The following is a 25,403-nucleotide window of genomic DNA, read 5'->3' as shown; positions in this document are numbered from 1 at the left end:
CCGATTTCCTCCCAATGGATGTGATTCCAAAATCCAAAACCATTCAATCAATTACATTAATTGTCCAGATAGTCGGTGTCAAGTATATTAAAATTCTGACTAATAGTTCAGACATCAGAAAGAAGCTTCAAATATCAGTGGAGAAGGAAAAGAATTGCATCCACAAGAACAGCTTTACAATCTAATGAATGCCAACATTCTGAAAATGAAAGAAGAAGAAACAGCCAGGTCCACTGATAGAAGAAAACACAGAGAAAATAATGAAGTCATCTTTCACTTGCAGACCAATGTAAAAAGAAATAATCAAGGACATGCGTAAGCATAAGCTAACAAGGAATGACCCTTATTTCAATCAGTGTCCTATAATCCATCTTAAGAATATTAAAGAGAGGGGGAGGGTGTTATCCTGGGACCCTCAAAATGACTACAAAAGCATGTTTCAAACATGGGTCAATTATCCCATGTCAACCCCACCAAAATGGAAGACAAATTTTTTTGGTGACATTTTCATAAGTCCACAAAACCAATGATGAATGACCTGCCGTGCTTTGGAATTTAGGAGTTTTCTTTTGCTCTCTTTGGTGCAAATTGCACTTCAAAAAAAGAAAAAATTTCATACCCCATAAAGATAGAAGTCAATCTAGACAGGGATGGCCATGGAGGGAACATGCACCTAATTTTAAAGAGGAAGGGATTACAAGTAATACCATTGGGGTTATAAGGATTTGAACAAGTAGCCCTCGACATTAATAATGACTCCTAAATGATAGAATTCAGATATAGGACGGCAACGAAAAAAGGAAGGGAACCAACCCTTGGAGCTTTTAATTTTATCTTTAATCATTTTCTCATTGAGCATGAGCATGCCATAGCCACACACATGAATATAATTAATCGTGCTTGTCACTATACTATTTGTTGATCTCCTTATTGCTAATTAATTACTTCTTTCTCTCCTTAAATGAGTTGGTTAAAGTATTTGTAAATGAAATTATTGCTTGATCACAGAGGATTGCACATGAGTTTCCATGAAACTTAAGGATGATCTTAACACGTGGGGATCGAAAAAGGGAATAAATCATGGTCTTGCAACTAGTATTATATAAAAAATGAAACTAGTTGTTTCAACTTGCATTACTATTGCTATAAGTAGGGACGATCCTTAAGCCACTACAAGAAACAAGATTTCACCGATTGTTTTTTTTCTTATTTTAAATTCTAACATGAAACTCATTTTCACTAATTGATATTTATAATGCACATTATAACCGTAAAATTCACGAATACATAAAATTTTAAACTACATAAATATAAATATATAATGATATCGATATATCAATTATATATATTAGTACTATTAGTTTAAAACGATTAAAACACGATCACGCTTTAAGAATGTGCTAAGTTTTTAAACCCCACCACCATCATGTGTCACCCAATTTGATAATCAATCCTTAATTAAATCATGTAAGGGTTAATGCTCAATATCTTATAGGTGTTTAACTGTAGAGAAAGGGAAAGGATGTGTGTAAAAAGGAAGAGAGTAGAACAAGAGAAAAGGGTGGCTGCTGGTTATGGTGCGTGTTTCACCGATTTTGGGGTTGACCATTAACGAGCAAAGCCACTACGCACGTTGGAAATCACAAAACATATGAGCCATCTTGGGTTTGAAACCCTTTGTTGGTCAACCCATGGCCACAAAATAAAGACGTATGGCCTCTCCTTCTCCTCTTTTCCATTGTTTATATTTGTTCACGTTAAGCTCCTTTCCTTACTCGTGGGCTCTTCGGCATGTGTTTTCTGCCTGCTTCAAGTTGCCACGTGATAGCCTTGGTGTACTTTACCAAGGTCACCATTGCTCTCTTCTCAACCATGCCTATGTACTCGTCTTTTTCCTTGTCATTTTTTACATCACATGATTCCCTCAGTATTACATCACTACAGTATATTTCTACGTATAGATATACATATGTATAATGTATTCGATCAGGTACATTTGGATCAAACATCGTCCATTTGTACAAAGCATTAAGTGTTTGAAGATTGATTGCATTCATACCTCCAAGTTTGATTACACACCATGTTTGAAATATCACACAAAACTTGATCACTACCACTACCTAATTGAAGCATTTTGTTTTCATATAATTAATTCCTTTCTTCATAATTATTAAAAAAGATTTATACATACATGTTTAAATCGATAGAACAATATTATCAATCCTCACAGTAATCAAGATTATGTGTTTTTTACTCGTACCAGTCGAGTATAATTAATTAGTTAAAAATGAATAAATTGACAGTAATTTATAATCTTATTATATGCGAACTGGCTAATTATAATGACAATAGTGAACAAGTCCCGTGTGTATGGTAGAGAGTCACAAGGCATGACATGAGCCATATAAGATAGGGGATCAGGGTCCCCCATACGGGCCACTTTTATGTGAAGAGAGAACATTCCACAATGAGAAGAAGACAAGCAAGAAAATCCAAAGGGTTAGATAGGCATATGATCTAATACCCTTTTCGCATCAAGGGAAAGTGACCACGGTTGTCTTAGCCTGAGATGGCAAAGAAGGGAAGGTCAGTCTGTCTCAGCGGCTAGACAGCCACTTGTTTTTGCCAAAGGATTTTCTTTTCTTCTTTCTCTTCCTTCCTTCCTTCCTTCCTTCCTTCACGCGCTGCATGTCCTGCCCATATATGGTGCCCCGACCTGGACTTTGTTTCTCTCCTTTAATCAGACAGAACAGCTAGGATATTTGATGAAAGCTCCTTTGTCCTTTGATAATGGCCGCACCATTGATGTGGGATTGATGTGGGATTTGGAACAATTTGCATAATTGACTTTTATATTGGAAAACCATTTTCACATTTCCCATTCTTTTCAGATTCTAGTTACAAAAATATCTTTTAAACTATTTGTTGGCCAATGACTATACATTGGCTTTCAAGTTTGCAAAAGAAATTAGAATTAGCTAAAAGAACTATTAATTAGGTCTAAGATTGATTATAAATTACCATTCAACTATATATATATATATATAAAAGTATTTATTATAATAAATGTAATTCTTTTTTTTTAATTCGACGAAAAGAGTGTATTAAATGAAATTTTAAGAAGACATAATATCTAAAAATTTTTAAACTATTTAGATAAAAAAATTTTTATTTGAGTTCGATTAAGTTGTTATATTTTTATTTTTAATTAAAATATTATTTANATTTTTAATTAAATACTCTTATGATTAATAATTGATCAATTGTGATTACTCACAATTTCACCCGTCATTTTATATCAACATAATTTTGATATAATATGCTAACATATTGATGTAGCATAATAAGACGATCATGTAACATTTTTATTTTATACATTAACATCGTATTAATATTGGCATTTTACTAATCATAATTAATTAATTTTAATTATATATAACTTAACTTGATTTAAAATAAAAATATATTAATTTGATTAAATATAATAAAAATAAAAATTTATTTAAATTTTTAAAATAATATAAAAAAATTTTATAGGCACTTTTCACCGACAAAACAAGAAATATAAAAAAAAAATGAAGGGGAAAATGGGATTGTGGAAGGAGAAGACATTGACGGTTAATATTTGAGTATGGGATGGATCTCTGTTTAACACTGAACCGTACCGCCAAAATGAAATCATTCGCCGGTAAGAACCTGTCACCCTCGTACTTTGACTCCTGCGGCGCCAAACACGGTCCCACGTGTCTCCTTACACGCACGCGCGCGTGCCGTGTGGGTCCCACGTTGACTCACTTCCCTCTTGACCCTTCCAGACTCTTTTGGTCAGACTTTTATCTTACCTAAGCATGACGTCAAATTCTCTCCCTCTCTCAACGGATTGGCGGTTTCTAAAGTTAATAGGTTGGTTAAATGCCAATGCTTTTTAGTTATTTTAGTTAACTCTCTCTCTCTCTCTCTCTCTTTTAATTAAGCCCTAAGCATATCAAAAAAGCTTGGAATAATGGAACTAGAGTTTGGTTTAATGGAAGTAAGTACTACTTTCATTTAATGAAAGAAAGGTAGCATCTTTTTATTTTAATTAGTATTATCAGTAAATATGCTTCATTTGTTTTTTATTTTCTTATTTAATATTTTCGTCTGTCTTTTTTATTTTGTTTGTCTTTCTTTTTTCGATGTTTTAAAATGAAATTTCTTTTTTAAGATAATATTCTTATTTTTTAAGATTAAAAATATTAAGTATTTATATTGTAAAAATTCAAATTGTAGCCCAAAATTTAAAAAAAAATAGACAAACATTTAAAGACGAAAAGAGTAATTTTTTATTTAATCAAGATGTAATGTTCAAGTTTAAGCCTTTTTTTTTTATTAGTAGTATTCTATCTATCTATATAGTTAATTATATAGTTGGTGGATTAAAAAAGAATGGGAGTCCAAGAACTTGGTCATTATTCAGTAATTATCAAGTAATTAAGTCTATAAAAACCATCTCATATTTCTTTTCACTGCTCTTTGAGGGAGCATATTGTTGCCCTTTGGCTTAGTTTCAAAAACTGGAATTGCATATATCTCAACACAATTTAAGATATGCATACAGTGAACATACAAAGCTAACTAAATGATTAATCAAGTGGGATTGGACCTTAATCAGCCTTTTGACTAATCTCTTGATTGGCAATTGGATTATCTTACAAAATTTGATTTGTTTTTCCCCTTTGACTGCCTAAATTGAAAATCATGTTCTACATGATCTTTAGCATTTAGACCAATATTTGAACAAATATGGTAAACTACAAGTCAATATTAGGTGACGGCCCATATAAATATTATTGGTAGGAGCCTAAGATCAAGCCCCATTGAAACCATATATTTGATAGTTCATTAAATTTATTATAAGATATATCACCATATACACATAGTACCCCACGTGTATCAAAATTGACCTAAATCATTCGTTGAAGGATTTTGATTCACAGAATTTGACTTGATGAAGTATCAATGTCAAGCAGAGTTTGCAGTGTTGAAAATCAAAACCCAAAGTCTCTTTCCTTACATTTTTTGGAGAAACTTAGAATTCATGGATCGCACCTAACTTACCTTTTAATTCTTCAAAAGTCAACTATTTTCTTCAATTTTTTTTTCTTTTCCTTTTTGGGGTTAAGGTCTAATTAACTTTCCATAATCTGAAAAATTAAATTAGTCCAAGTCAAAATTATGTATTAGCATTCAATTAAGGTTAAATCGCGTCCCAAAATTGAATCTTAAATATTTTTTTTGACCCATTCTTGAAGACATATTGTGACAATGATTTTGATTTTTCTTGTGGGTGGTGGATCATTGTACAAAAAAGCAGGTGTTCAATTTACTCAATCGAATGAAAACAAAATTTTGTTGACTTGTCATGCATAGGGAAACCTTTTACAAAATTTTCACAATTCTCCTTAGAGATGGAAACAAAATTAGGCATCATGTTGTTGTTTGTTGACCTATTGATTTTTTTTTTTTATTCTTTCATTTTGTTTTTTCCATTTATGGATGAAATTCTCGAAGCTTTAAAGGTGTGAAAAATAACTCAGTGTGCACAAAATAAAGAACAAAAATAATGCTCACAATTCCTCTATTTTCCTCCTTATCAAACAAACAATAATTTACCTACGTGAACTATATGTAATTAATGTCCTTTTTTATATTAAAAAAAAGTAAATTTTAATAAAATGATGAATTCTATTTAAATAATAGTATTCATTTTCTCAGAGGAAGAAACCCCTTTTTTTTTCTTCCCCTTTCTCCTTTATCTCAACTGATTTGCTCCTAAGAGTTGGAAGGTATAATTAGATTCATGATAAAGAAATCCTATATCTATTAAGTGAGGGTCTATTGAGCATATAAATATAACAAAGACCTCTCCAATTATAATTAATTGATTTTTAGTTAGATATTTCTCTTAAAAATTCAAAATGGTTACTGTTGCCTTCTTCTTGATAAATAATCGCGTCATGGATCGATGATTTATATACAACAAAAGCGTGATGATAACGTTTCGACACTAGCCTCTAGAGAAAACGCCCCATTGATAAAGTTTTGGCATTGACAAAAATGTTCTATTTGCGTTGATTCAAGACTAAAATGTCACCCTCGAAAACATTTGCATCATAAAGGAAATTAAGAAAAGTGCCATAAGAAAGTATGGTAACAAAGGAGTCAAAATTAAATTCCTCTGGTACCAAATATTTAATTGAAGTAATTTTCCAATTTGATGAAAGTGACAGTCACGCGCTATCGCTGCCTTGAAAGATATAAGAATCATACATTATATTTTGGGACCGTCTGAGTCCCAATGGTCCATAAATTTCCGGTTCATCAATGCCCTTTTCTCTTCACTATTATATTCAAACCAAATATCAGCCGTCCGATTAAACGAAGAATTGGGGTCCAAAACACTGACGTGGCAGTCAGATCAAGCACCATCATCAACATCATCATATACCCACATCCCTTTATTCAGAAGGAACAAAGAATTATTTTTTTAAAGAATTACCAAACAAATTAAATATATAGTTATTTTAATACCAAGTATTAGTACTAAAGTTAATGGGAAAAAAAAATTCGATTCAAAAATGCTTTTTCTCTCATTTGTCCAATCATTCCTTGAAATGTCAACCAAATTCTGGTACTCTTGCCTGCACCGTTTCATATATAAATTAACACACCCTCTACCCACACTGGTAATCCTTTCATATATAGAACGTTAACCCTTCAAGGAGAGAGAGAGAGAGAGAGAGAGAGAGAGAGCTCCCAAGCAAAGACAGGGAACACCAAGGGAAAAACACTGATTATTTGACCATGGCAGAAGAGTTTCATGCCGGGATTTGTGGAGGGACATGGTGGAATTCGTCGAAAAGCATGTTTAGCGGGTGTTCTTCGCCGTGTTCTGCGGGGATTGCTGACATGGGAAGCTTCGGATCATGGGGTGCTGACATGGTGGACATCAAGGCTGCAAGGTCTTGTGATCAGGAGTCTAACAACTCGGTTTCTGATAGCTCCATAGTTTTCCAGGGTGCTCATCAGAAGCCTCAGCAGGCTGATTCGGATAGTGGTGGCAGCAGTATTTTGATTGATTCTACTTTACAAATGATGGGTTTTGGCCTTTCTTCATCGACAACATCGGATTGGAACCAATCTTTGCTGTAAGTTTCGATGTGTTTGTGTTATGATGATAACTGGTTTTAGTATTCATTTTTATTAATTATTTGATTAATTAGATGTGAATTTTAAAGGAAGACTGAAGACCTTATAGTCCAAAGCTTCAACCACAAGTTTAAAGGGAGAATATTTAAAGACTTTTTTGCTTCCTTGGTTAATAATAGTCATCTGGAAAAGGAAGTCAATATGATCAATCAATTAAATGCTTAATTATTAGCAAAAAATTCTCTACATCAATTGAATATATGCTTTTGTTTTTGTCCTTGTGCCTGCAGTCGGAGTAATGGGAGAACAGAGAGTTATAATTCAATCCTTCAAGAAGATATTAATTCAAGGTTGAGTTGTCGGCAAGAGACAGGCATGGATTCTTCTCAAATCCAAAAGGATTGGAGTCCGAAGACCTATGCAAGCCCCGGGGAAGATTCTTCCATTACTACCTTCAAGCCAATCAATCAAGATTTTTCTGTAACCAAGTCCGGTGACAGTACACCAGCATGCCAGGGATTATCAGCTGGGTTTCCAATGGGTTCAGCATCGTACGGGTACCCATCAACAGTACTGTTACAAAGTTTGTTCGAACCTGATCCTCAACCTCAACAATCACTTCTCAACAACCGGTCAATCAACTATATGTCTGCCCCAGCCACTTACGGGGCAAACGCCAATGAATTATCATCACCTCCATGGCCAAAACTAGCTCCTTGCTTGAGGCCATCATTGCCAAAGCAGCAGCAGCCCAGTAGCTTGCACTTCTCCAACAACACACCCTTCTGGAACGCCTCTTCCACTGGCCTGAGCGACGTTAAAGCCAGCTTTTTACCCTCACCGCAATCACAATTCCTTGCACAAACATTTGACGAGAAACCTAATTGCCCCAGCCTGACGATAAAGGTAAATAAACAAAGTTTGATTACACATATACGAAGTATACTTCTTCTTCATCATGTTCATGTCTTGGATCCAGGGCTAGGGTTTCCGGGACAATTTTGACTCATTTATTTTATGTTATGGATTTTGGTATTACAGACGAACACTGAAGAAGTTCGAGACTCGATGAAGAAAGGAAGTAGTGAACCTCCATTTAAGAGGCCAAGAATTGAAACGCCATCGCCATTACCAACTTTCAAGGTACCACTATCTAAATCTTGACCCAAGTTCCTTTTACTGGTGGGATCTTATTGTTTATTCAAAACAATTAGATAATAATTTAAACTAAGCAATTTTTTTATGATCAGGTTCGGAAAGAGAAGCTAGGGGACCGAATCACTGCGCTCCAGCAATTGGTTTCACCTTTCGGAAAGGTGAATTTTTGGATTTTTCTTCTTTTTGATATACTCGGAAGAGTATAATTGAGAGCTTTCTCTTACTTTTTATCTTGGCTTTTGGGTTAATGTGTACCTTACCCTTTTCTTTTTTTCAGACTGATACTGCTTCAGTTCTCCATGAAGCCATCGAATACATCAAGTTCCTCCATGACCAAGTAAATGTATGTTCCACTCTCTTCTTCTTTTTAAATAAGATCAAATCAGTAAACCCTAACTTATTGTTTAGATGAAGACAAACATACTCTCTAGAGAGTTCTCAATATGGACTGAAAGATAATGTTATTTTTACGTAATTTCAGGTTTTAAGTACACCATATATGAAGCAGGCAGCAGCAGCTTCCATACAACAACAACAGGTGTTAAAAAAAAACAGACTTTGATGATACTAATAACTATATACCAATTATACTATTTGAATAAATAATGCAGTAATTGTCTCATTCTGATACTTGAAAACATGGATGTGTACTTTGTTTTTACAGAGTCCTGATAAGTTGAAAGAGCCAGAAGGGCCAAAGCAAGATCTAAGAAGCCGGGGGCTGTGTCTGGTGCCAATCTCCAGCACATTCCCAGTTGCTAACGAGACCACAGCTGACTTCTGGACGCCGACGTTTGGTGGAACTTTCAGGTAGAGAAGACAACTAAATAAAAGAAGCTAAAGGAGTTGTGTACAACTGTTAGCTAGTAGATTATATATGATTAATTATCAGCTCCCCTGCCATAACTTCAATTTTTAGAACAAAAAGAAAAAGTGGAGGAAACTTAGAAGGCTACAATTGCTTTGCTGTACCCGTCTTGAGAAAAAGCTAAAGAAAACAAAGAAAAAGGAAGTGAGGCTCCAAAGATGGACAGAGACGACAATGTGCTGGACTGCTGGCCCAGCTACAAGCAGAATGATGTATAGCTAGCAAATGATTAGGAACCCAACCCTTTAAAAAGAACCAAAAACAAAAGGATAAGCATAGGTTTTTTCTTCTTCTTTTTTCAATAAACTAAGTACTATTAACTACATTTGGAGGTGATTATCAACAGGAACAAGTGCTAAATTCAGCGAAAATCGACATGAATTAACTCATACTACTTAGATTATTTATATTTTTGTTTGTTGTTATAATCCATGTTGTTAATGTTAGAAGCTGAATTTAGCAGATGGGGTTTAAATTTAAGAGCCCTTTTTGTTCCTGTTGAGTATGTTGTCTAGGGCAGCCACCCCCCCCCCCCCCTTTCTTTATCATTTGTAAGAACAGAACAAAAAAAAAAGGAGAAAATTAAATAAAAAAGAGATTATATTATTTTGGAATTTCTTGTTGTTCAAAGAGTAGGAGTGAGTGGAGCTCACTTGATTGAGTTTTCAACTTTTTCAGTGTTTTTTCTTTTTTACTTTAAAATAGTTTTGGAAATGTGCTAGTGGAAGTCAGAGGGCGGCCCACTGTTCCTACTTTTAGGGTTTCTTCATTATTTGATTGAAAGAGAGAGAGAGAAAGAGAAAAGAGAATGAAAATTTTATCTCACTGGGGGGGCATGAAGAATGCTCTTGTTTGGCCACACTGAAGGTGAAATATTTTCATTCATTTTTTTAATTCCATGTTGAAGATAAGGCAAAAATGGGCAAGCTAGCTATTGGTTTTATTATTATTATTATTGGTCTAACAAGAGGCAAAGATAATTAATAAGCTAGGATCCTTTTTGTGTTGTTGTGGGTACTAGATATACTTGTGAAAGGTATTAATTTTTGACATTTCATGTGTGTGACATTAAGGTAATTGACTTGCTCCTGATAGTTGTAATTAAGAATTCTTTGATCACTTGCTAAAACTTGCTTAACACATAATCTCTTTGTAATCATTATATGCTACCTCTACACTACTTTGGATTAGCATAACTTTTTCTTCAGTTTTGTGATGTAGATTTTTCAACAACTTTATCCTACATGAATAGGAGCAAAGCATAATGCAATAGTAAACCATTATTGTCTTTAAGGCAATAATATCTTTTGAGAAATTTTAAAGATTTCAAATAGAGTTTTCTTTTATATAATACACAAAAATTCATTTAATTTTGAATTGTAACTTGCACGATGAAGTATAATCTTTTTTACATTATAAATTAAAAGTCTCAAATTTAATTATTGGAATTATCTTTTTAAAGATGATATGATCTTCAGTTTGTCTCCACTTCTAAACTATTGGTGTTTAGCTAAAACATGGATTTCGACTTCAAAACCAAAGAGTTTCTGATCAGATTCACATAGGTGATGGGTCACTGAACTTCTTGTTTCCCTTTGGCAGCATAGATTAGTGGAAAAAGGAAGAGGAATTTGACTTACAGTTATTGTCACATACCCTCTTGTGATTAGGTTGTAAAAGTGTATATATGATTTTGAATATCATTTGTGTCCTGCCAATTTGCCAAATAGATTTAAAAATCCTAACCCAAATTTGAAATTAGATTAAAAAACTCTAGTTGGGGAAATGGCAAAACCAAAAGAGAGAAGAAAAGGAATAAGAACTAAGATAGTACTGATACTGGAGAAGATAACATAAACAATCTCATCTGTTAAAGAACAATCCTGTAAATGTTTAGAGTAATTAATCAACTTCAAATCCATCTTCTTTACCCTTTTGTACTTCATATAGACACATGGCAGATCACAGGAGAATCCATTAAACCAGCCATTTGAAGTCATTATTTCATCAAACTGTTGCTTTCAAGCAGATATATCCTAATTCCAAGAGTTAGATATGAACAATAATTTATATATATCAGAGAACCGATTAAAGAAACTTAATCAATCAAGTATCCTAAACTCTCAAGGAAGCTTAAGGTTGAAGAATCGCCTGTGACAAGTGACCAATCATGAACAATAAAATAAAGTGCTTTAATTTGTTAAAAGAAAATTTTCTTTGATTGGTATGTCGTCTTTAACTTTTGGGTGACTTTTGAATTGATCGGCTGATGGGTATTATACCATGACTTAAAGCATCGGGATCAGTACCACTCTCGAGTACTCCATGGGAATTCAATTCTTGTTAATCTTTATTTTTTTTTCTTCTTCTTCTTCTTCTTTTCTTCCTTAAGGTGTTACTTAATATACAAAGACAGAAACATGAAAAGGAATACTAAAAGGGAAAAGCATCAAGGCATCATTGGTTGATGTTAATAAAGTATATGACTCCCTTATGATCTATCAACTTTAGCTATATACTTTGCCCTTTTTTCTTGTTTTGGCTAATCAAAGGAAAACTCAATAACAGGTGTCTTCTACTTCAAGTTTTTCTATTGGAAAGGGTCATTTCTTTTCGTTCTCCTTTGAATCTAATCTTTCTACACCATTTACGAATCAAACCCATATGGCTTATAGCCTTCCAGGAAAGTTTTCGTTACACCATTACAGATTCTTTCAAGCTGTTGATGGGAAAAAAAATCAAAAGAAAAAGGGTTTGTCGCCAACTTTTTCTTCTCTTGTTTTGTCAAGCTCTTTGACCTCTAGGAAATGTTTCCCATTTCAAAGGAGAGTTTGAGTTCCTCCCCTTCGAATTTTCAGACTCCCAATTGCACCCAAAAAGGGGGATGGCATTGTTGTTCATGTCGAGAAAGTTGGCTTGTGAAAGTTTTGATCAAATTTATCATAGGAGTAGTCAAGATCGTTAAAACTCTGATAGCTTGTGAGTTCACACACTACGCCATAAACAAAAAAAGAGAAATGATTCCATGTTTGAATTATCCATCCCAATGTTAATTATCAAAGAAAAAAGATATCAAAAATGTGCAAAGATATTAACAAGGACTTGATTTTCAGTTCATTCATCATCCTTGCCCGAAAATGGAAAAAATGACCCATCATCTTGTCTCTTCACTCTTCGGCTTCTTTTTCCATGACAGCTTTCGATATGAGAGTGGGCTGGAAGTTTCCTTTACGAAAAGGATGCAACAGTTGTTATGTTACTTTTTTAGGAGATGAGATCAAACCTAATTGTCGTCAAGTGGCTTTGGGCTGCTTCCATTCTGATAGATTTTGGACTTGGGGTTGCTTGATATTTGGGCAGCAAACTACAGAGACCGCGTCCCAAAAGAGGCTTCGACTAAAAGAAGTAACGGACCAGTCAGTAAGGGATTAAGATAGGCCCAGGTTTTTGCTCATAATCTGGGTAGAAAATTTTGGACAAGATTGTTGTGCAATCGAATCAGCTCGAGTTGATATGATATGAGAGTATGAGAGTTAAAACTTACTTAGAAGATTTGATTACAGGTCAATCATGATCAAACAAAAATCCAGTTGGGTTCAAACTAGATCCCACTAGCTTACTTAACTGCTACATGAACAACTCTAAATATCATTTAAATCGAACCAATTAACAAATAAACTCGTTTACTCCCATAGTTACAAGCAATTGGTTAAGATGGGCAAATGGAGAGCATGATATCTCTAGCTAAACACTGGACCGGCTGGACCAGCTACTCGGCTGTGATACCCTTATCTTCAAACAGGACCAAATGTTGCTTTAGATTCCGGGATAATCCAATGAGTTTCTAAGAGGACAGTGGGAATCATTTGGTCCACAGGAGAAAGGCATGGTCCATGTTATGCAGGTGACATACCAGGAACTCCAATGAGTTCCTGTCGTTTGAAAGTTTTTTGTATGACCTTGCAATCGGCCAATGTGAAATCATTGATGCGTGCTTTGAATCTAAGTGAATTCTGAATAATCATGAAGGCAACTTGCACCTCAAAGCATGGATTGTGGATTCTAGAGGTTTAAATAAAATACGAATTCCAGTAGATTTCTCCAGATTTCATTATAGCAATAGGGAAAGAATTTTGCTGTTGTCAATATGGCAAATGACAATCGTTTAAATCAATGGAAACTTTCGTCATTGATATGACGCTAGCGTCTTGAAGAAACACTGCAAGTTTGTGACAGCAAATCCATCCCAGCCAAGCTTATATTATTCTATGGAGACCAAAGATCTGGAACAAGTAAAATGTAAAGAAGGAAAAATGAAAAAAAGAAACATGTTTATAGAGCTGAATACTAGTAGCTTCATGAGTGAAAATCACGCTGTTCCCTTGAGCTTCTTTGCAATGCCAGCGAAGTACTTGCCCTGGTGGAAAGCCTGCGCTAGCTCTAGCTCAGATGGCTGCCTCGAGCCATCCCCAGCAAAAGTTCCTGCGCCATAAGGGCTTCCACCCTTGAGATTCTCCATCTCAAACATACCAGCACCAAAGGTATATCCAATGGGCACAAAGATCATTCCATGGTGAACAAGTTGAGTGATTGCAGTTAAGCTGCAAATTTTTCCAATAAGAAAAAACATTAAAAGAATTAATAGAACTTTTTTGGAAGTGCTATTTAGTAATACTTTGTATAAATTACAATGCAACTATATACTCACGGGGTAGTCTCTTGTCCACCTCCTTGGGAGCCAGTGCTGTAGAAAATTCCAGCAGGTTTGCCTGCAAGGTCTTGGGTTCTCCATAGACCACCAGTTGCATCCATGAATGCTTTAAACTGTGCAGCCATCATCCCAAATCTAGTGGGAAAGCCAAAAAGAACACCATCAGCCTCAGCAAGCTCATTGGGTGTAATGCAAGGTGCATCAGTCTTTGGTGGTGCGCCCATCTTTCCAAGGACTTCCTCTGGTAGTGTTTCAGGTACCTAATTAAAAATCCAACAAATCCATGAATCAGTAACACAATCCCTAAATAGCTGACTGTAAACTCTCTACCGTGTAATCATGCGTACTAAGTCAATTGATCCTGTCTTAACTCAAACATGTTATTTCAAAATTACAAAGCAAAAATTCCAAAATTTCTTCATTGCATATCAGTCTGAACTTGAATTCAAGAAGATAACATTGTGAAGATAATCAGACCTGCCAGAGTTTGACTTCTACTCCCTCAACAGATGCAGCTCCTTTCTTAATCTCTTGTGCCAGCTTCTCAACATGTCCATACATGGAGTAGTAACTGCAACAATCACTCAAGTAGTTTTTTAAAGTTACTACTCAAAAAAAAGTAAACTAATACTTTTGGTAGGTATGTATCCTAACAATGCAACAGTTTTGCAAGACTGTATCAAGGAAAATCATCGATCAAAGCCAATTACAAGAGGGGGAGAGACAGTTGCGCGGTGCAAATGCATTTTAAAGTGCTTAATGGGATTACCCTGTCAACAAGGGAAGACAATTTGGGTGATTTGTTTTCTATGTTGGCACGCATAAAACTAGTTCTGCCACATCGGCATCACAATACATATATAAGTAATTTGTTTGTAGATGAAAAAAAAAGGAAATGGTAATCTTGAAGAACTGTTACAAGCTTGTCTGTAAGCATTGGAAGCCATGAAAATGAAAGCCACTTGTAAATTATATGCACAAAAAGAAACTGGACTACAATAATAATGGATGATGGGGCCACATGCTTCAAAAGAAAAGAGCTGGCAGTTTTCTCCTAATTATAATTTCAATGGTAGGTCATGTTTCACTATCACTTTACTTGGTTTGTTGCTAATTCACAGCATAATGCCCCATTAAAATCCTCAATCCCTTTGATTTTGCAATTCTTAATTTGATGATTGAACCGACTTACTCACATTAAGTAAATTATGTACTGTACACATCAACATAGATTAACAAATGAAGAAGAAAACATTAACTTTTAGTCTCATGGAGACTCCATCCAAAGTACAACAAAAATGCACAAGGGAGCCTTTTTCCATTTATTTTTCTGGATTGGGTAAATAAACATTTTTCACGTGTAAAGAATTAACCAAACACCTATCCACATAAGAGAACAGATTAATCAGTTTCTACGGTAGTTTTCTTTCTGTTTCCCCTATGTTTGGTTCTGATTAAGGTTGGATCATAGGAAAACTAAAGAAGGTAGGAACATCTCAGTCTTCATTGCCATCAAATAAAAGAAACATTTTGGATTATCATAAGAAAATCTTGTAGAAACAGCGGGATTGGCATAGGAAAAAGATTTGAATTTGTTTCTGTAAGATGCAAATGCAGATTCAGCATATCGGTAAACAACATCAAATCTTTTGAAACCAATTTATTTCATGGTTTTTTATTGAGATAACCGATCGCTCACTTTCAGAAAAATATCATAAAACAAAACAATACACAGCAGGAAACTCCATTTAACTGAGAAAAGAAAAGACTAAGGTAAAGGAACAAAAAGAATGCAAACAATTTTAACAGATTTATTCACTAAAAAGACAGAACCCCAGATTATCTCATTCATAAGAAAAGTAGAAACTTCATAACTTGATATCTAAATGCGCAAGAAAGAATGCATGACAGAGCAAGGGCCAGAAACAGAGCAAAAGATTCAACTCTGGCTACAAAAAAAAAAAAAAAACTGAGCAACCCCAAGAAGAAACAAGATTAGAATGCTTACACAATGTAGACTTTGGTGGCCATGTTCTTTCTGGGTTAACTTGTTTGATGCTTTTGAAGGCAAAGGAGAAACTTGTTTGTTGTGGTTAACGAAAATGTTCTGTTTTAGGCAGAGGAGGAGTGAACAGAGGAAGGGAGCCCTTTATTTATAGTGACGTTCTAGATTTTGGGATGATTCTTTTCTCGTGGTTTACGGGCTAATTTTCTGGGGGTCGACAATTCTTTTTATTATTATTATTATTATTATTATTATTATTATTTTATCTTTTCTTCCATGTAATTTGTCATTATATATATATATATATTAGGGACTTTTATATTTATTATGAATTATAAGCAAGTCAAATTAGGAACAACTTTAGATCTGCCAAACAATTAGTGTTAATTAAAGATTTGGCGACCTACAAGTTGTAGTCCCCAATTAATATTTTAATCTCCTAAATAAATGTAATGAGATATGTCATGTACACGTATTGATTGCTTACAAGATTTTATTTATTCTACTTATACTAAAATATAAAACATATATTATATTTGTTAAATTAAGAATATTTTAGACTTATTAACCTCTCCATTTATTATTAATTAGATTTAGGATTGATCTTGTCTTAAAAAATTAATATAATATTAAATTACGTATTACTCTGATACAGACTCTTTTCATAATTTTTTTTCTATTAATTCATATCATATGATAAGTTTGTAATCTCTATTCATTAAAGAAATTTCATTTATCTATTAAATTAAAAATATCCTAAACATATAAACGTTAGAATCTCTTCCTTACAGAAATGTGAATCTGAATCATATAATTTTGCAGTCCTTTCTTTTTAGGGGTGAAAAAGAGAGAGGATGAGCTATTTGTCTGGTAACAACAGACAAATGGTCAGCTCTATTATTAAAGGGAACACCAACCTCTTTCACCATCACCCTTAGCAGTGGCAACCTTGTACCTCTTTCCCCTAATCAACCAGCTCATCTGATAGGGAAAGCTTGCAATTTTTAGTCACAAGCAAACGTTTAAAACTATTTTGTACCTCTGCAGGAACATTATATCACATCCTGATACATTATTTTATGTCCAAGACTTGGCATCTTATGTAAAATTTTTACAGGAAAGATCCATTGTTTCTGGACACAAGTGTTGGGGTTGATGCATCTGATCTGATATATCGGTTACAGGGCCAAGGTCATTGACTTTATATATTATTACAGATTCAGAATTGTAGAGGTCTTGGGATGGTTATTATCTGGTGCAAGACATCATGGCAAATTTGCTTGCAAACTTTGGCTTGTAATCTCCCAAAGGAAACAGGATTGTACCAGCTGTGTGTTGAATTCATAATGGTGAATTGCCATAATGACTGGTCTTGACTTTTATTCCTGTAAGGAAAGAGGAAGAGATTAGTAACAGCTTTCCAGTTGAATTCCAAGAGGAGATTGGTTTCTCACTAGACAATTTATGACTAGAATCATAGCTAGCCTGGCTAATTAATTACTTCTTTTTAATGCTTATCCTGTCAAATCGAATGGCTTGTTTCAAATTTGGTAAGTAAATCAAATGGAATGACATTCTGGGTATGTAAATCATGGTTTCCATGTTTCAATTTTAGTGATTTCTGGAACCAAAAAGGAAAACAGAGCTGTCGCCAACCTTGCCATAAGCTGTTGGATAAGAATCAATTGATAATTCATAAAAAGGATAATAATGAAGAAGATTGAGTTCCAGAAGTAATTTGCTTCAATAAGAATGGTTCTGACATTTATTGCCATAGGAGTAAGAAAATAAGAATATTGTAACAGCTTTCTGATATTTATGGGATTCAATTCTGATTAGTACATAATCGTTTTTATTTAAAAAAATAAGATTCAAACCTTTTCCTTTCCAAATCGACACTTCTGGGGTTTCTCAGAAGGAAGAATAGACTTGTAATTTATATTATATGCAGTGGAGAATGGGAAGTCATAGCCAACCTTCAAACGGTCTAGGATCGGAAGCTCATACCAAGTCATAGCCACCTCATTTATGTAACTTTCTTGTTTTCCTATCTAAAAGGAATTGCCAAGTCAAATAATGTATCAGTATGACAGGATCATGGCGCAATCCAACCTCATTAACCAAGAAAAAAAGAAACAAAAGTTTATAATGTTGGAAGATAAGACTATGCTTGGATTGGGATGTTGCTGTTATGATGATCCCAGGCGGCTGCTAAGTTCTGCACCAACTCTCATATTTTTCTTTCTTTCTTTCTTTCTCCCATTTTGTCTTTGGCTCTCCAAGTCTTGTGTAAACTAAATTGATTAACGGCAACCAAACAAATTAAAACAAATAAATATGTCATCAGGATGTAATATTCACATGGTGTAATGTGTTGGTTAGAGATTTTCCTCATTGTCTCTGTCTCTAGTGGGATCTAAACAGGCATCGATGGCCTTTGTCTTGAAGCATGCTTTTGATATTCTTAATACCAAACGCTCCCATCACGCCTGTCAAATTGCATCCCATTTACGCACTTGTATTATACTCCTAATAGCTATTATTACAATCCCCCCCTACTTCTAATTATTGTTATCATCTCTCATCTTTTCCATCTTACTACAATATTCCTCTTCTCCCTTTGCATGCACTCTTTTTTCTTCTTTTGAGTGAGGTTTATGATTGCGTTTTCCTCACTTGTTTTGCACTTCTTTTCATGTTAGATGAGATCATGAAGACCACCGTTTTCAAATCTTACAACAACTCCTAGCTGCCCGTCCCCATAGCCCAATGATAAACTTGCATTCCTTTTTGTTGAATGGAAGCCCCTTCCTATGGCAAGTATGAAGAAGAATATATATATATTCTTTCAATTAATGTTTGATTAAATTCTAACCCAAGTGATTAACTCAATGACTATGGAACTGGTGGGGAGAATAGCACTTGCCAAGACTCTCTCTCTGGGTTTAGAACTTAATTTAGGAGGACCGCACCTACCAAATAAATTGAGTTGGGAGAGACATCATGGCTTTTTGGCTGTGCTCCAGGAGTGATTCTAGAGGATGGCCCCTCTCCTTTGGGGGATCCAAAATTCCAACAGAAGAGTATTTGCTCGTAATTGAGGGAGGGAGAGAGACCAAACGTCTAATCAGATCTTTCTTTTCTTTTATTTGGTTATGTTTTTTGCTTCAACCCTAAACCCCAAAGACCTCACAACCTTCTTCTACTCCACCATCATGGCTATGAATAAATTGGCCTTTTTGGTGGTTAGGATGGTATTGGCTTTTGGTGATGACAGCATTTGTGGAAACTTTCTTGCTTCCTAGTTGGCCTCACCACTAAAAACACTTTGCATATAAATCAACCTCTCTTCCTTGTAAAAAGGAAAAAAACGAAAAGTGGTATACAGGTCTGTTGGTGAACCACCATTGATGAAACTGCACCATTCAAAAGAGATTGATGTTGAAGAAGTCCACCACTTTCTGTTTTGAACTGATGGACCCCAATCCAGGTATACAAGGTCGGGATGATTAACACATTAGGTGCCCCCTAGGCCTAACCCCCTTTCATATCCCTGCCTATTTACTTGCCATTTTTCATTTCACTTTTACTTTTCGTTTCTTTAAAACGCAACTTCTTCCAAGCCCAAAGAAACATGCATGTCATGCTTCTCGTCATTGACCTATTAGGCCCAAAAGACTAACCAATTGGCCTTCGTTGGTTGTCATAAGAACAAGACACACCCATCAGGCAAGCTACCCAAGATCAACAAAGATGAGAGGGGGCTACCTGCTAAGCATGCTCAGAACTTACTTTTGTCTGGGTCAGAAAAAGAAAGGGCAAGCAAGATTTGCGCCCTCGTCTGCTCCTCTGGTGCTGCCTCAAGAGGAGGCAGCAATGAGTAGATGGATCTCCCATCCAATCGGAAGCTCCTAGGAATTTTCTCTTTCTTTTTTTTTTCACCCTGATCTGTTCCTCTCTTTCTTGGATGATTTGGTGTTTGTTTACCCAGGCTACGTCTCCTTCAAGCAAAAGAAAAAGAAAGAAAAAAGAGAAAAAGTACTGCTTGTTGGACCGCCAAATACAACAACAAAAATATAAAATATGAATGCAGAAAGTAAAAGCACATGCTTTGCTTCCTTCAGCAGACATTTCACTTCGATTTGATGCCTTTCTTTCCCCAATTACTTTAACACGCATGCTTCGACATAACTCCCAAACCATGTTCTCCATTATTTTCACTTTACGAAAGTAACAAAATGATAGTAATTTCCATTCACAGTCCTGTTTCAAACCCCCAAATCAGTCGGCACAAAGACGAACATATGCAACCAGAAAATTCTTCTTTGTATGGGAAGAACGCTCGAAAGAGAAAGACAAGTAGGGGGCAACCGGACCAACATACCAATTAGAGCTAGTTTCTAAATTCAAAGAACACCAAGGATATAGACCATACAGTAGCATATAATTCTTATCAGTCTGTAATGGGGCCCTTCACATAATGAAATCAAGTCAAATTCGGCTGACAGAGCAGCCTCGTATTAAACTAATTTAATTAGCTGCAGTGCATTCCTCACTCAACCAGGAAGAATCAAACAATAAAAAACCTACCCAGTTACCAACTACACACGGCCTGACCAAATATAGCATGCGGGATATGTGGACAACCACTGTCATCAAATAGTAACTAAATTTTATGCAATGCTACCTACCTAACAGTATGTTTAAACATCCATGAGGTGTGGATATGAAATGTCATGTCTGTCACGTATGATTTTTGGGCACAATGTATCTGCATGCTGAATATAGAATGCAGGCAGAAATGAAGGCATCAGTTGTAAAGCTCTGTTTCACGAATATTTCATCAACTGTTTGTTGTTGTGCACTTCCATAGGCCCTTATAAACGGCTATGAATTTACACACCACGCACTGTCGGACTACAAAAATCAATCATAAGATGTTAACGAAATAAATTGCTGGCAAAACAAAGGTAAAGTGAAACACATTAATCATTGCAATTTCAATACAAGCAAATCATTTGAAAGAAACCACTTTCACCAGGCAAACAAAAACAATGTCCATACTCAAAACGTTAAAAAGAAGATTGAAGTTGCATAGTGAAAAATGAGAAATATTTAGGATCAAAAGAGGGAAAGAGGAATGGGGTTTGCTCAATTCAAGGTTTCACAGGCACTTTTAATAGGTTCTCAACCTATGGACCATTTTCGAGAATTGCAACTCAAAGTTTCCATATCTACATAAGCGGCAAACTCATCTTGAAGCTTTAGCCTATAACAAATCAGTTCATTACAATTTAAATGGCATTCAACCTGTATCAACTCAAAGTTTCAAGCATGCCATGCCTGGCCAAGTTAGAGAGTGTGTGATCCATAATAAAGGTACCATATACTCTTCAACCAAAAATCGAGCTGCTCCAGTCTGCTAGGGCATCTCAGCCAAACTCATAAAGCCAGACAGCCAAATTAACCTAACACCTAACTGATATGGCAATTTAAGATACAGGCTTTGCAAAGACCACAGTGGTTAATTCACTCAGCATTCCTAGTTCCTTCCTAGCTCAAACATGCACAGAAACTATTATGGGCACTAGAAATGTTACAAATCCATTCTATTTATACCCTAAACCAAGATCAGATCTGCTTCTCTTCTTATACCAACAAGAAAAGTCTCAAGGTACAATTTTGGCTGCAGTGTAATCTTCATAATCCAATGAAAGTTATCATTTGAGACAATTTACCAACCCAAATGTTGAATTCACACAATACAAGCAATAATGGACCAGTTATCCCTGTATTTTCATTTTTTAACATTGAAAACATCTACATTGTAGTCATGTAAACGATCATGGCATCAGCAAATGAATATAACAATTACAAAAAAATCTATTACATCTCATTCAAAGTTACTTCAAATTCAAATCAGTAAAACAAGCAATATCAGAAAATAAAACACCCAGATAAAATTTTGATCAGATCAAAGTATCCCATCACCAACGTTCAATGCCTGAGGGCTTCAACAATGTGCTTCAGACAAAAACAGCTCGCAGTACAAAGTATACAATGAAACAGATGTGCTTCTGAAATTTCCATATAGCTTATAACCCAGAAACTTTTAACTCTCAGTGACAGAGCCAGAGGCAACATTAACATTTTAAAGATTAGTAAAAGGGGGAAATACTGCATTTTATTGCATCAAATTCCTGATGAACACATAACAACTAAATGAGGCAAAGGTTCTACAGATGAACAAATCAATCGAATAAGAAAACAATCACAATCATAATTGGTAATAAATCTCGTAATTCAATCTTGTAATACCAACATAGGGCGATTTAAAAAGTACATTTCTTTGTATTTCCAATTTCCTTTAACAGCTTATCCCTTACAAAATCCAAAGGCAACAAAGTCCGTAAGAGAAAAAAGTTTCCAACTTGACAGGAGATCGAAGACTTAGTAGACATGCCTTAAATCAATACAAATTTATCATTCAAGTAACAAAATTTTGAAACTTCTTTTTTTCCACTACAACATCTAAAAACCAGGGAGAACAACAAGCCCTCCCTTCCATCATGTCCCCTTTTATTCAAATGTACAAAGATACAAAATCTAATCCTTTTTTCCTTTTGTACAACAAAACTATCGACCCACCTTCTAAACATCCCATAAAAAAAACCAAAAAACTAAATAAAAACAACTCACCTCCATTCCCAACACCGCAAGTTTCATTCACCCAATAGCATGATTTCCTCTCAGAGTCTGAAGCAAACTCGAAGTATACCGCCTAATCTTCTCATTCTCTTCCTCCACTAACCCCATACAAATTTCCAAAACCCCTTCGTTCCTTGCTTCGAAGCAAAAACTTTCATTATAATTACACAAACAATTCAAAGTAAATAGCCCATATTGAACTCCTCTTGAACTACCGTTCCTTAAAACCTCAACCAAAACTTTAACACAGCCATTAACTTTCATCATCTCTTCTCTCCCTTCTTTACATTTCACCAATAATCCCAAAACTTCAATAGCCCTTTCCAGCCCTGAATCCAATAACCCCATTAATATCGGCACCGCCCCGCAATCTATAGCTCTTCTTCTATTATCAGCAAATGAACAAATTGCATAAAGAGCCGTTGCTGCCTCTTTCTTTTCCCTTCCTTTTCCTGCAATTAGAAGCCTAACTAATGCCGGAATCGCATCTGGGTATGCCCCGATTGTCGCTTTATTGACCTCAACGACGGCTAAGCTGGTTACGATCGTTGCAGCTATGGCCCTGCAATCGGGCAACCCGACACGTAAGACTTTGACGACCCGGTTAATTGCGCCTTCTGCGACCAAACCCACTTTGTTATCATCGTCGAGGCTGAGATTGAGGAGTAAAGAAAGTGCTTTCTCCTGTAAACTCGGATCGCCCGAGTCGACACACTTGAGAACGGCAGGGACTGCTCCCGACTCGGTTAGTTTGCGGCGAAGTGCTGAGTCACGCTTGGTCAGCTTGGCCAGATGGGTGAGCGACTCAAGCTTGGTCTCAACAGAGGATGATGGGGACGTCAGAGCAGAGCAGAGGGTTTGGGGTTGAGGACAGGGTTGCGAGTTCGAAGGGGTGACGAGGGTATAATTGGAAATCAAGGAACGAAGCGCGTGGTTGGGAATAAGAAAGGGGTGTTCAGGTAGGGGAAGCTTGGTAATTGGACAGGTGCGGTGACCGGAGTCTAGCCACCGTTGAATTGACGTTCGGTCGAAGGTGTGACCCGATGCAAGGATAACCGGGTCAGACATTATCTCGAGAGATATTGGGCACTTGAAATCATCCGGGAGCTGAGTCGCCATCTCGTTTCCAACTCGGATCAAAGAGTTTTCTTTCTCCCTCTCTCTCTCTCTCTCTCTCTCTCTCGAGCTTTGAACGGAGGGTTTATGAGGTTTTTGGAAGCTGTATGGGGGAGAGGGAGGATTCTTTTGACCTTTTCAGTTGCGAGAGGGAGCACTTAGCTTGTGAAGGTAAGTTTGTGAGTGACCAAGTGCCTACAATGCCCTGATGATTCACTGAAATTTTCGGACAGGTCCTTCGATACTAGAAAGGGTATTGATGACATTTTACTTTTCAATTTCTATTTTTGCTAAATATTTATGGAGTGTGTTTATTATATCCGTTACATTTTTTTTTCTGAATTATTTATTTTCCTTCCAAACAAAACTCATGTTTAGCAACTAATTTCCATAGTGAGAATTAAGCATTTATGAACAGCTTTTATTTTTTCTCTTCAAAATTACAAAGTAGATCTTTCTTCTTATGTTTCATAAGTTTCACCTATACCAATATTTTTTTAAAGTACAATTATTTTTTCAATTAAACCTTGAAACTTTCACCGTATCTAAGTGAATCTTTAAATTTAGTTCGTAAAAAAAAATTAATCTTGACAAAAAATTAACCACCACTAAATACAATATTCGATGTCATTTTATATTCAAGAGGTAAATTATCCAATTTATGAACATAATGGCATGACAATTGGCATGACTAAATGATCAAATACGTCAATTAATCAAGTCATATCTTATATAAGTATAAAATATCGATTAACATTGAATTTGACAGTAATTAATTTTTAATTTAAGTTAAAACATTATTTTAGTACAAATCAAAGCGGTCATTGGAAATGTGAGTAGGTTTTTCTTGTTATGTCAAGACAAACATAATGTCCTTCACACTAACCAAATTTTATGTCATAAATGGGTATTTTAGACATTTAAAAGTAGCTAACGCCAACTCTTTTGCAATATTATGATTAGGGAGGCGTAGGATTATTTGTCGGCTGCTATGGCGGAAACTAGGGCACGGGGATTGGAGTTTAAAGGGCTTACTTTTCAAAGAGGAGAAAGTCATCGTTCTCTCGGCTTTTTCCTTAATGACAAGAAAAGCCATATTTCCGGCATCAACGCCTCCTAAGGGGCAAATTCGGAAAAACTTATTTCTGATCCGTATTATAAAACGGTTGCTTCCGCTTTTAATGAGTTTCGGATAAAAAGAAATTAATTGCATTTAATAGAAAGAACGAAAAACAAAAAAAAAAAGGAAATGCTACGGCCACCGAGCAACGGCTCGGGAAAATTCCGTTATTGCTTGAAATTACACCAATGTCCTTGTATGAAGTGGTAGCCGCTTAAAGTCAACTATCAAAAATGTCCAAATTTGTTTGCCTATACCATATCAAGATGACACGTGGCCTTATTATGTTTTATTTTATTTTTTTACTTTTTTTATGTCACCCGTCACTATCTTTTTGTCAAATGTTAAGTTTGATTCGAAGGTGTAACGTTCACATTTATAAATATATTAAGATTATTTGCTCAATAAAAAATTAAAATAATTTTTTTAAAATATTTGACAATTGCTTATAAGTCAATATGATTTCCTTATTTGTCAAATATATGATTGTTTAAAATATTTGGCGTATACTTATTAATCCATCAGGATC

The 25,403-nt window shown here is 35.3% G+C and overlaps 3 protein-coding genes across 3 annotated transcripts; 1 reads left to right on the top strand and 2 right to left on the bottom strand.

Moving 5' to 3' along the window:
- On the top strand, positions 6,699 to 9,617 carry LOC18597015 (transcription factor bHLH112). The gene is made up of 7 exons (XM_007025824.2): positions 6,699 to 7,187; positions 7,479 to 8,094; positions 8,230 to 8,331; positions 8,439 to 8,504; positions 8,624 to 8,689; positions 8,828 to 8,884; positions 9,011 to 9,617. The coding sequence occupies exons 1-7, from the start codon at positions 6,844 to 6,846 to the stop codon at positions 9,158 to 9,160; spliced, it is 1,401 nt and encodes a 466-aa protein (XP_007025886.2). The 5' UTR covers positions 6,699 to 6,843; the 3' UTR covers positions 9,161 to 9,617.
- LOC18597014 (probable NAD(P)H dehydrogenase (quinone) FQR1-like 1) lies at positions 13,290 to 16,124 on the bottom strand. The gene is made up of 4 exons (XM_018122519.1): positions 15,934 to 16,124; positions 14,403 to 14,496; positions 13,923 to 14,185; positions 13,290 to 13,815 (listed from the first exon to the last, which is right to left on the bottom strand). Exons 1-4 carry the CDS (start codon positions 15,954 to 15,956, stop codon positions 13,584 to 13,586), a joined length of 612 nt encoding a protein of 203 aa, XP_017978008.1. The 5' UTR covers positions 15,957 to 16,124; the 3' UTR covers positions 13,290 to 13,583.
- On the bottom strand, positions 22,262 to 23,919 carry LOC18597011 (U-box domain-containing protein 8). The gene has a single exon (XM_007025820.2). The coding sequence runs from the start codon at positions 23,755 to 23,757 to the stop codon at positions 22,657 to 22,659; it is 1,101 nt and encodes a 366-aa protein (XP_007025882.1). The 5' UTR covers positions 23,758 to 23,919; the 3' UTR covers positions 22,262 to 22,656.

This window comes from Theobroma cacao, chromosome 6 (genome assembly GCF_000208745.1).
Source record: "Theobroma cacao cultivar B97-61/B2 chromosome 6, Criollo_cocoa_genome_V2, whole genome shotgun sequence".
Lineage (NCBI taxonomy): Eukaryota > Viridiplantae > Streptophyta > Magnoliopsida > Malvales > Malvaceae > Theobroma > Theobroma cacao.
Note: the sequence above shows the minus strand (reverse complement) of the source record. Positions and strands in the feature narration are given on the sequence as shown.

Coding starts and splice junctions, on each gene's coding strand:
- LOC18597014 (XM_018122519.1), bottom strand. CDS start 15,956: ATGGCCACCAAAGTCTACATTGT. Junction 14,497..15,933: donor GCCACCAAAGTCTACATTGT/GTAAGCATTCTA, acceptor TGATTGTTGCAG/TTACTACTCCATGTATGGAC. Junction 14,186..14,402: donor TAGAAGTCAAACTCTGGCAG/GTCTGATTATCT, acceptor ATTTTTAATTAG/GTACCTGAAACACTACCAGA.
- LOC18597011 (XM_007025820.2), bottom strand. CDS start 23,757: ATGGCGACTCAGCTCCCGGATGATTTCAAGTGCCCAATATCTCTCGAG.
- LOC18597015 (XM_007025824.2), top strand. CDS start 6,844: ATGGCAGAAGAGTTTCATGCCGGGATTTGTGGAGGGACATGGTGGAAT. Junction 7,188..7,478: donor GATTGGAACCAATCTTTGCT/GTAAGTTTCGAT, acceptor TTGTGCCTGCAG/TCGGAGTAATGGGAGAACAG. Junction 8,885..9,010: donor CTTCCATACAACAACAACAG/GTGTTAAAAAAA, acceptor TTGTTTTTACAG/AGTCCTGATAAGTTGAAAGA.